This window comes from Bubalus bubalis, chromosome 9 (assembly GCF_019923935.1).
Source record: "Bubalus bubalis isolate 160015118507 breed Murrah chromosome 9, NDDB_SH_1, whole genome shotgun sequence".
Classification (NCBI taxonomy): domain Eukaryota; kingdom Metazoa; phylum Chordata; class Mammalia; order Artiodactyla; family Bovidae; genus Bubalus; species Bubalus bubalis.
In genome coordinates this window covers 79,825,761-79,838,089 of record NC_059165.1, presented here as the reverse complement: position 1 = coordinate 79,838,089, position 12,329 = coordinate 79,825,761, and the positions used below count along the sequence as shown (strand labels likewise).

Here is a 12,329-nt window from a genome sequence, read left to right as displayed (position 1 = left end):
TACATAAATAAATGCAACAGTACATTGCACATATCTACTGTAATAACTATTTAGATAGCCATAATAATAATAAAAGGTCAGTTTTCATTCCAATCCCAAAGAAAGGCAATGCCAAAGAATGCTCAAACTACCGCACAATTGCACTCATCTCACACGCTAGTAAAGTAATGCTCAAAATTCTCCAAGCTAGGCTTCAGCAATATGTGAACCATGAACTTCCAGATGTTCAAGATGGTTTCAGAAAAGGCATAGGAACCAGAGATCAAATTGCCAACATCTGTTGGATCATGGAAAAAGCAAGAGAGTTCCAGAAAATCATCTATTTCTGCTTTATTGACTATGCCAAAGGCTTTGACTGTGTGGATCACAATAAACTGTGGAAAATTCTGAAAGAGATGGCAATACCAGACCACCTGATCTGCCTCTTGAGAAACCTATATGCAGGTCAGGAAGCAACAGTTAGAACTGGACATGGAACAACAGGCTGGTTCCAAATAGGAAAAGGAGTACGTCAAGGCTATATATTGTCACCCTGCTTATTTAACTTTTATGCAGAGTATATCATGAGAAACGCTGGGCTGGAAGAAGCACAAGCTGGAATCAAGATTGCTGGGAAAAATATCAATAACCTCAGATAAGCAGATGACACTACCCTTATGGCAGAAAGTGAAGAAGAACTACAAAGCCTCTTGATGAAAGTGAAAGTGGAGAGTGAAAAAGTTGGCTTAAAGCTCAACATTCAGAAAATGAAGATCATGGCATCTGGTCCCATCACTTCATGGGAAATAGATGGGGAAACAGTGGAAACAGTGTCAGACTTTATTTTTTTGTGCTCTAAAATCACTGGAGATGGTGATTGTAGCCATGAAATTAAAAGATGCTTATTCCTTGGAAGGAAAGTTATGACCAAACTAGATAGCATATTCAAAAGCAGAGACATTACTTTGCCAACAAAGGTCCATCTGGTCAAGGCTATGGTTTTTCCAGTGGTCATGTATGGATGTGAGAGTTGGACTGTGAAGAAAGCTGAGTGCCAAAGAATTGATGCTTTTGAACTGTGGTGTTGGAGAAGACTCTTGAGAGTCCCTTGGACTGCAAGGAGATCCAACCAATCCATTCTAAATGAGATCAGTCCTGGCTGTTCATTGGAAGGATTGATGCTAAAGCTGAAACTCCAGTACTTTGGCCACCTGAGGCGAAGAGTTGACTCATTGGAAAAGACTCTGATGCTGGGAGGGATTGGGGGCAGGAGGAGAAGGGGACGACAGAGGATGAGATGGCTGGATGGCATCACCGACTCGATGGACATGCGTTTGAGTAAACTCTGGGAATTGGTGATGGACAGGGAGGCGGGGCACGCTGTGATTCATGGGGTCGCAAAGAGTCGGACATGACTGAGCGACTGAACTGAACTGAATAATAATAAACGCCAAATACTGATTTAACTCCCAAGAGTGATACAACTATATTGACGGTGGGAAGAGGAAGCAGGTATGTATATGTGTGTGTGTTGAAATGGGGGGCAGTGCTGGTTGCCAAATTTGTCCAAACAGAGCTGGCCAAATTTGGTTCATTGTTGAGAACATGGATTTTGGAACCAAACTGAGCTGAAACCTTGGATACATAATTTATTACCACTGGTACTGTGTAATCTTGGGCAAGATGTATAATTTCTCTGTGTCTTGGTTTCCAATCTGGAAAATTTGGATAAATAATAATATCTACCATATTGTGTCATTCATTGTGAAGATTAAAAGTCAATATTCATGAAGTACCTGGAATATTCTTTGGTACATTGTAAGTGCTTTATAAGCGGCAGCTATCATTTTTATCTTCTACAGTAAGATGCCAATAGACAACAAAGATAATATCTAAAATTTAAAGTCCATATAAGCGCATTATTGAGAAATACAGAATACTAGTTAAAACACCTAAAAGCAAAGCAAATGTCTGATTCAGGGGAGTAGGAATGAGAACAGGGGAGGTTGGACACATGGGCAGCCAGTTTTTGTTATATGGTGTTACTATCACATACCTATACCTATACCTAAAATATAAAAATCAATAAAACTTTAAAAAAAAGTCTAAGGATATCATCATAATTTAGACACTGAGGGAGTATTTCTACTTTAATATAAGGGGTGTTTTGTTTAAAGACACTAAAAGCACTTTGTGCAGAACAAAACCCAGCATGATTAGAGTTGAGTCAATACCAAGTAAAATGTTAATTTGAGGCTTTTATCTGAATAATATCAGGATGATTCAAGACTCCCTGAACCCTTCAATTACTTAGTCCTGAATAACCAGTATTCAAATTTTTTTTAAAAAGCAAAAGTATTTGGGTAATTCTGGCATGAGTTATTCAGATAATTTGCTGCTCTTGATTTCATTTTTGGATATAAAATCACATTCTCTGTGACCAAAATTGGAAAGAAGGCTTAAATTTAAGTAACAGTTTTTCAAGTAATCTAACCTGCTGACTCATCTGTGCCTGGATTCCATATTTCTACAGCCCAGGGTGACTAGATGGCAAGTTATTTTAGAGAATCTGTCTAAAATGGCCCATGAGTATGCACTACATATTCCTACTGATGGCCAAAATAGGTAGATTGACTTAGCTATTTCTGTGATCTCCTTCAGACCTTCAGACCTTCACTGAGAGCATATCTATAAATGCCTATCTTCTAAAAAACGAGATTCTGGCTCAAAGAATAAAAATATATACTTGAAATACTCAATATTAAACTTACTGTAGGGGAGTAGGCTTGTAATCAAAAGGCCTAGGGCGACCCACTCCAGTACTCTTGCCTGGAAAATCCCAGGGGCAGAGGAGCCTGGTGGGCTGCTGTCCATGGGTCGCTAAGAGTTGGATACGACTGAGCAACTTCACTTTCATTCTTCACTTTCATGCATTGGAGAAGGACATGGCAACCCACTCCAGTATTCTTGCCTGGAGAATCCCAGGGACAGGGGAGCCTGGTGGGCTGCCGTCTATGGGGTCGCACAGAGTCGGACACGACTGAAGCAACTTAGCAGCAGCAGGCTTCTACAGAGCATACCATTCTTTCTTCAGGATGACAGGCTTGCCTGGTCTTTTTTTTCCCCTCTCCTTCCTCCTTTCCCTCTCTTTAGCTTCCTCTCCTTCATATATTCTAAAGTCCCTACCCTGTGCCAGGCACCAAACTAGACACTGGGGTACAGACTGGGGTATGATGGTACTACTTAGGGTCACCACTCCCAGGAAGTTCTTACACCTTTCATGGAGTTGACCATGTTTTAACTACATCCTCTCAATTTTCTCTTGATTATTCTCTTGCTAAATGAAGGAACATGCCTTATTCTGGCACGGCAAAATTGCTAACGACAGTATTGAAACAAAGGACACTGGCAATCCAGGGATCTGACATGCAGGAGAGTCGTACAGCTACACTGTCCTCCAGGTGGGAAGGGACAGCTTGGATGGCTGTGGTTGGAGCAGGGATTCTCAGTGAAGATACCAGATGTTTGGCTAAAGTCTCTACCTGATACTTTAAAAACTCAAGTGATTTACGGCTTCTTTAAAAGGGGCTTAGGAGAGTTTATAGACTGTTTAATGTGCAAAGACAGTATAGCAGTGGCAGATGTGTGGTGCAAATACGACACTGGTTCTACACTTGTCCCCTTTGGAGGTTATACGATTCCAAACCGGACCGTGGGGGAGGGAAAGGGAGAGGAAAGGAAGGTGGAGGAGGGAGAAGGGAACTGTTTGTTCATAACTGTTGGGAGTACACTTAAACCAGATGAGTATGCTGAAAGAGTGTATTTCTGATGGGAGGATTTTGGTTTCCAAGGTAGATCTCCCCTCTGTCCCCTCCTACCTGAAGCTCCTAGGTGTTCCACACGTTCGTTTCTTGCCTTCCAAGTGCAGTGCTTTGAGCTAGAACATGGATTCTTATTTGCAATAGCTTCTTCTACATCTCAACTCATCACATTTTGATACTAAACCTTGTTCTACTGTCTTCCTATGATAGAATATGCTTTCTCCTTTTCCCAGAGGGTATAAGGAACTTATGAATAAAAACTCCATGTGTGAATCACACTCTCATGAATCTTGCAAACTCTGGCAGATTTTATAAAGGGTTTGCTAAGTTGTGCCCAGACACTGGAAAGTACTGATCATGTGAACAATTCCCCATCACATGGGCATTTTTCTCCACACACAAGATTCTACTAGGCAACAGCCAAGAACAATGCAGGACTGTGACTCATTTCAAAGGAGATGCTGTCACTTAATGAATGTAATCTGGAGAAATGGTTCCAGATTGGGACACATCATAGGGACCTGTATGAAATACAGGTTTTCTCTATGAAATGAATGTGAATCCTAGGGAGGCAGAGGTGGGGGTGGGTGGGACAAGAGCTGAGCAGGAGAAAACTGGGCAAATGTGGGGAAGGCTATAGGGAAAGGAAATAGAGGAGTTCTAGGGATTTTTGAGGCAGAGGTGGTTACCCCAGGTACACCAACTTCTCCAGGCTCTGGACCCCAGAACTAGTATATCAGATGCAAAAACACAGAAAAATATACTTCACATCAGAGATTAGAACATAAAACTGTAGTATGGGGGCAGAAATTCTGTCTACAGGGTTACCAAACCCCCTTTTAGTACTAGCACTCTAACAAGTTTTTCTGAACTATTAAATTGGTAAATTTTTATTTACCAGTTCAGACCAATCAGACCAAATTCAGTCTGCTCTCAGCGATTCAGTCTAGAACTATGCAATCAACATAATCTCAGCTGGTTTGGTCACACTCCTATGACTAGGTAATTATCCCTTCAAGAATCTCTAAAAGTTGAAAATACTTTCAGGTCAGAAATTTTAAGATTAAGGTGTGGTTATTTGATTTATACCCAGAGAAATGATGGCAAAAATGCTTTAGTACCAGGATCAGAGATTCCTTTTTGTTCTCCCTGCATCTTCTATCATGATTCTGGAATGCTGTTCAGTGGGGCCGAGGGTATACACTGCCTAGGACAGGTTTCAGCCAGGGCCTCACCTCTACGTTCCCAATGTCTTCCCTGTCTTTGGCTCACTTTTCTGTTTAGTAATATTTCCTGGCAATATGGACAGATGTGTTTGTGTGTGTGTGTGTGTGTGTGTGTATGCACATGCATAGCAGGGGTACCCTGAACTCTAACCTCCAACTGGGCACAGCAGATGACCACTGCCATATTCTTACATCATTTCACATCATTTCAGTCCAAATTTACCACTCTTTCTGAAGTGGCTGTTGAACAATCTTGACATCTATATGAAATATGTGCTACTAGCTCTTGGCTCCGGATGTATAAGTCCCAGCGTGGCTAATTCCTTGGCAGTAAAACCCACACTAATGGTGTTTATTGCTTAATGTCTTTTTAAGGAGTCTGCTCTCATGTTGGTGATAGGATTAGGGGCTTCCTGATGCTAACCCCTCAGGCCATGGTGCCACTGTGGTCAGAGAGGATATGACTAGTGGTGGCCAGGGGTTAATGCCATCTGCCTATCAGGGACTGGAATCGATGCTCACTTTATGTGTTACAGATCTCACATAGACTTAAACTCTGGGAAATGAATGTCTTATTGGCATTTTAAGATAAGTAACTGCCAACATTCCCTTGGAGTTGTAATAATTTAAAACCAACTTGTCCTTTATAAAAAAAAAAAAGTAAAGATAAATCTGTTATAAACAAAGTCATCCTCTGCAGTTGAAACACACTGGGAAAACTATTCCAAGTAACAGAGTTGAATCTAATTTTAAAGGGCATTGAAAAGACATTTAGATTCTTTGCTATCAAACTGTGACCAATTTGGAAAAATAAATAGCAAACAGAACCCCCCTCACAGAGCTGACATTAGAATGTTGTATTCATTCTCTATTTTTCCTTTACTGAAAAAAAATCTTAGGAACTAAAACGTGATCAAGGATAGGGCTGGAAGAAGGGTCCACTGCCCCTCTCTTTCTCCCAGGGACATTCTGATAGGGTCACCAGTGGCATAATGCTGAGAGCCAACTTCAACCCAATGACTGCCACTGCTTTCCAAAATTACATGATCCCAGGCAGTCCCTGCTCCCCAGAGGAACCATGTGGCCTTCAAGAAAATTCTTGGGTCAAGATTTGAAGGCATCACTGGTAGATAGGCACTTGAGCTTTTTCCTTTTTTCCCCCTTTCTGTGGGATGCCCATACTATGGATCCCCAAGGCAAAACAAGAATAAATAGGTATTTCACATGTTCACATTCCCATGCTAGCTTATTTCTTTGAGGGATCTTTATTTCAACTAGATATAGCCATCCTTACTTTATCTAAGGAGTGAACTAGGCTGGTCCTCCCTACCTCTGTGTGTGGTGAGTGAATAGGAGAAAACTTTTCACTCGATGGTGAACAAACTAGTGCATTTTCACTTTTCATGGGACACATGTCAAACTAAAACCATGATAAAATACACAATGGTTTTATATGATAGGGAGGGGGAGGGGGTCTGGATGTTTATCTAAATACACTGAATTATAATTATAATTTTGGGGTTTCTCTTTATTACTGAAAGAAAACTCTCTTAATACATAAAGCCAGTGAATCTGATAGGTTCAAAACTGAGTCTTCAGAAGGACTGTTCCTTTAACTGAGAAGGAAAGTGTTAACCCAGTTGTCAGATATCTGAGTAGCCTCATAACCTCCTTTTGTGCTCTGATTTCTGTAATCCTATTATAGTAGATTGTTAGCTTTGTTTCCCTGCTTGTAAGAAGACAGGATGAAATATATCTAGCAGGAGAATCTACTGTGATACTAATTATCTTGTTTTCAGGTGCTGTGGGAGCCTGGAAGAAATGAGAGGTATTTTCCCTCCTGCTTCAGAGGAGTTCCCCAAGCCTGTGTGCTTCCTTGCCTTAGAGTATTATTGGTGATTTCCCTTTAAGGACAAAGTCAGAATTTTCCAGGTACTAGAAGACAGAACCTAAGATGTGGACACAGAAGGGTACAAGGAGGGTCAAGATAGGCTGGGAGAAACAGAAGTGGGCTGATACCAATGTCTGGGAAGGGGATGGGTATTTTTTTTCTATTTCCTTCCCAACCCAGGCACTGGGCTGTTAGCACTGGCCAAGACGCCCTGCCCCAGTGTGGTGGGAAGCAGCCCAGACTTAGGCAACATGCGAGCCTGACCTGAGCAGAATGAGGGTGACCCGTAAATACCAGAGCTCCAAGGGGCTTCCTTCAACTTATGTATGGAATTAATGAGATCCCTAGGGGGACCCTGTAAAATGACAGATTTACTTTTCCTCTAGCCTGAACGGAGACATGAAGTGGATTAAATTTGATTTAGAGGGAAAGAAAAAGAGAGTGACATTTCTTACACCTTAGAATTCTGAACTAACATTTATATCCACAACACATTCGCTTGTATTTGTGTATCTGTAATTATTATATATAAACACATCTCCACACAAACATTTTGGAGGATTTTGGAAGGGTGCTAAAAGGCATGCCATAGTCTTAATTTAGAGGATTAGTCCTTTTGAAAGGGGGTTAGGGGTTTATCTCTCCTGGAATAAGCCTGTCAAGAGGCACTTGACTGCAGTACCTCCCTGTCAGTTGCTCTCTTCTAAGCACTCCCGTCTCCTGCTCTGTTAGGGAGTTGTGTGTATCCCGGGGATGAAGGAAAGCTATGCCGAAGAAGGACTTTGCTCAAGGAGCAGCCTGAGTCAGGGGGGACCTTGGAGATGATCCTTCTGTATACACAGTCCATGCCTTCTGAATCACAAATATTGTGTTGAAGAAAGGCCTTTTTTGGTGTTGATGGTGGTGGGTTCTCACAGCCTGGCTTATGGACCAGCACTGCAGTCCTCAACACTGAACTAACTGCAGCATGGCAGGGCCTCAGCTCCTGAGGGCAGCAGACTGCTGACTAAGGGAGCTTTCAGTCTACAACCAGCAATGAAGAACCTCAGCTCAGTTTCAAAGTTCTGATTATGATAGGAGGCTGACTCACTCCACCCATGGCAGGAAGTGTCATTTCTATACTTACTCATGTGAAAGAAAGTGAAAGTGTTAGTTGCTCAGTCTTCTCTGACTCTTTGCAACCCGATGGACTGCAGCCCACCAGGCGCCTCTGTCCATGGAATTCTCCAGGCAAGAATACTGGAGTGGGTTGCCATTCCCTTCTCCAGATGATCTTCCCAATCCAGGGATCAAACCTGGCTCTTCTGCATTGGCAGGCGGGTTCTTTACCATCTGAGCTACCGGGGAAGCCCACCATTAAAACAAAGACTGAAAGTCAAGGTCAGCTGGGAAGCACAGCTTGTCTGTGATCTGAGTAGATTTCTCTGCCCTCTGCTACTGGAATGAAGCCCCTCCATTAGGGTGGGTACCTGCTCCCTTTCTAAGGACCAGTTACAAATCTGCCAGCTTCTATTTGGGGGAGGAGTCGGAATTTTCTACTTCCTAGGTGTCAGTGCCTGCAAAAGGACCACAATTTAAAAGGTCATGCAATTTAAAGCGAAGGCCTGGCACTGCTGTGGATACACCCCTAGCACCACGTACCGTGCATAGTTATGCAGATGCTCTTCAATCAGCGTGTTAGAGGAAAGATTGATGCAGCTGCCGTACATCTCCTAGAGAGGTGCAATTAAGAATCATCTGAACACATGCAACAAGCTCAGCACGTGCACACGTCTCGATAAACAGGAGGCATGCAGGAGACAGGTTAAAGGATAGAAGCTTCGGACACACTTTACGGCGCGTGGGGAGCTGCTGAGGTCTTTGACTCCTCAGTGAGAGGACCCGTTAAGTTACCTGGAAGAGTTTTATTCCAGCACTGTAAGTCTGGACATATTTAATCCAAAGGGCCTGGTGTTCAGGGGCACAAACGCGACTTTTCTAAGCTGAAGCAAATACATGCTAAAGTCTTTTATAACAAAGACAACTCTGTGGAAATCAACGTGCAATTAAAATTTGTGTGCTGTTAATTGGAGTGATATTAAGTAAAATTTGATTTTGGTACTGCAAAAAGAGTCTGGAAAGTTCTTAGACCTCACCGGAATGGGGTTGTACCTTATAACAAATAATAAATTATGCAGGTGTTGACTCTCTAGTTACCATGAAGGATATTCTGGGTCCTTCTATCTCACAGAGGGTTTCACATTTTGGCTGCTATACCATGTTTTTAAGGGCATAGCAGGCACAAAGCATGCAGGAAACATTACTTATAAAGATGTTCGTATCTCTTATTCACAGGAGTTAAATCCAGATTATAACATGTGGTTTTACAATAAATGCAATTACAGAATGTAGTTCATGGCACACACTCTGCCATCCCCTGCGTGCTGGCAAGCACTGTCAACCACTAGGGCTTCCTTAGGGGCTTGTGTCATAAAATGCCAATGTGGAGGTCCCTGCGGCATATTCATTTCAAAGGTCTTTCTAAAGCTGAGTATTTAAGTCTTTAGAAATAGAATTTCTATTTGTATGCTGTTTAATTGGGCTCAAGAATAAACTGTCCAGTCACATGAGGAGAACTAACTCTTCCTGAGGCAGAATCAGGGATGAAGAGGGGCCTAATTTCATATCAATTTTGTAATCTAATCCTATAGAAATGCCTCCCCATCTACAACTCCTGATTCTCAATGATCAAACTACTTGGGAAAATTGAGGGGCCAGGATATAATCTCCTGTGACCTGTTTAATCATCCTCTCTCAATTTCCAAAGGAAGAGTGAAAGGTACTCAACACAACATATCTCATTAGAAATGCTTGAGTCTGTTTTTCCATGCATCATTTAGAATTCTTGCGGGATTCCCTCAAGGTGGCCAAGGGCTGTAATCTGTGGTGTAATTAATTTAAAGGAATAAAAGGGACATTCTCCAAACAGCACTCACCGCCTTATTTTTTCCTTTGCTAGCAGAGCTCCCGGTGTTTCCCTTACCGTCTGTCACCTTCCTCCCAAGGGAGGTTAAGGGGAGGGTGGAGGTCTTCAACTGGTTGGATGCCTGATAGTTATTATTATTGTTCTGGTTGCCACTGAGCGTCTCCATAATGGATCGGAAGGTTCCAAAAGGCCTTTTGAGCTGATCCCCTGATTCGCTAGCAGCAGACGTCCGCTGGAGGGTCCTGCCTTTTTCTCGCTCCTTTTCTCCGTTTAGTTCAAGGCTAGTTTGCTCCATCTGCACCACCGGCTCCTCAAAGGTCACTCTGAGTTTTGAGTTCTGAGATGTCCGGCGCTTGGACGACGGGGACTTGAGGGCACTCTTGGGACTCGTGGCTACTTTCTGGGCGGCTGTGCTGTCAGGGCTGGGCTGAGGGGCTTCTCCAGAGGGTTGGCTTGAGGGGGTGTTTCCTGAGCCTGGACACTGGGATTCCAAGTCCGGCTCGCTGCTCTCTGAGGTGGGGGATGGGCTGTGGCCCTCCAGGGATTTGGAGGCCTTGATACTAAATGGAAACCTGCGTCCTGATGCCAAGGTGTGTTTCTTGATCATCAAGTGGAGGCTTTCTGCACTGTCCACGCCCTCCACACTCTCCACAATGGGCTGCGGTCTGGGCCTGTCAACCTTCCTCACAGGGGTGCCCTTGGGGTCCTCAGAGTTGTTGGAGTCCGTGTCAGCCTCGCTCAGTGGCCGCTGCATCAGCTGCTTCAGCCGCGCTAACTTCAGTTCCCTCTTCTCCAGGGGGATCTTTTTGGAATGTTTCGAGGAAGTCTGAGCATCCTGGAATTCCAACGACAGCTTTTCCTGGGTGCAGACATTCTCTGAAATATCTTTTCCTAATAACTGACGTAGGATTTTATCAGAATCTTCGTCTTTCACTTTGGCCCTAGCCCGGCTGGATGCTGACAGGCTTCCAAGAACCTGAATCCCCTCCTGGACTCCTGATTTGCTTTTGGCTACAGACTCATCCTCTGTGTCTGGGGACTTCCACTGGGACTTTCTGCAAGCTGGAGAGGATGGTGAACTGAAAGAGGATGGAGAATATATGAGATGATCTCCTATTGGGTTAAAATAATGAACCACTGCGTGGTTTTACTGCTGTGAATAACTTCCACATCACTAAGACTGAAATAAGAATAATGTCTGTTTCAGTCAAACTACAAACATTCCATGGTGGCAACCATAACCAGAATGGGATGCCTCATACCTTATGCTGTAACTACCAAATGTATCTACTGTTTCGTTTTTTTACACATCAATTTTGCACAAATTTTCCCAATCCCATTGTCAATAACCTTATGAGCCTACATATCCTTATTTCCATTTCATAGATGAAGGAAAAAAGACTCTAAAAGAGTAAGTGACTTGTTTATAGTCATGGAAAGAAGAAATGGCAGAGCCAGAGATAAACTCACGTCTTCTGACCCTAGATCCAGTGCCTTCTTCCCTATGATAGCTCATTTTTATTCCTCTTTATAAAAATAAAATGTCTTCTGTTGTTATCTTCTAAAAAGATAATAAAAGAAAGTCCAAGAAAATGGCTCAGAGATTAAAAATACTTAACAATCCTAACCACCACCACTTCTGGTATTACCTGGGTGAAGAAAGGAGTGACTTGCCCTCTGATTTCTGGGCTTCTAAAAGTTGTTGGAGCTGGTTCTGCAGTGTGACACGTTGCATTGTCTGTCTGGGAAAAACAAATCAAAACAAATAAGTTCTCTGACACATGGCTACTACCATAAATTAATAGATATACATTTTCTCATGATAATTTGCAATAAGTTGCAATAAATCTAAAAGCCTTGCAAATGTGCATAATCTTCAGCCTTATAATTCAGAAATTTTCCTAAGGATACAATCAAAAGTACTCAACAAGATATTTATTATTCACATGGCAGGCAGGTTCTTTACCACTAGCGCCACCTGGGAAGCCCATTAGTAAGAAAACTGTAACATAAATGCTCATCACTAAGACTGAGTAAATCAATTTATAATTATTTCTAGGAAGGCAGCTATTAAGAATGATAATATATCTGAATATTTGTGACATAGAAAAAGCTTCCTTAATACATGCGTGTGTGTGTATATATATATATATATATAAATTATACAGTATGAAGTGTATTTATATAAACAGACACAGACACACACACACACAGAGTGTAATTTACTTTCCTTAAGTTAAAAAATAAAGTTACAAAATGCTGTGTGTAATATAATCTCATTATCTCATTTTTAAGAAATCTCTCTTTCTCCCCAAACCCCAGCCACACCCCAAGCTAGAAGGATATACTCCAAAATGTTACTCACTCTCCCTAAATTGTCTGAATTTATAAATTAATTGAGTTAATTTAGTCATCAGAAAAAAGCTAAATAAAACAAAGCAAGCAAA

At 42.1% G+C, this 12,329-nt stretch overlaps 1 protein-coding gene across 11 annotated transcripts in view; it reads right to left on the bottom strand.

Moving 5' to 3' along the window:
• The window catches only part of LOC102397629 (synuclein alpha interacting protein), a 165,725-nt gene that overhangs the window by 3,787 nt on the left and 149,609 nt on the right, over positions 1–12,329 (bottom strand). For 10 of the 11 annotated variants that reach the window (XM_025293007.3, XM_025293005.3, XM_044947803.2 and 7 more), the window contains 3 exons: positions 11,532–11,624; positions 9,893–10,961; positions 8,559–8,629 (listed from right to left, as the gene is read on the bottom strand). In XM_025293007.3, the coding sequence (XP_025148792.2) occupies positions 8,559–8,629; positions 9,893–10,961; positions 11,532–11,624 (1,233 nt within the window). The remainder of the gene's footprint in view (positions 1–8,558; positions 8,630–9,892; positions 10,962–11,531; positions 11,625–12,329) is intronic. The other variant, XM_025293010.3, reaches the window with a different exon arrangement.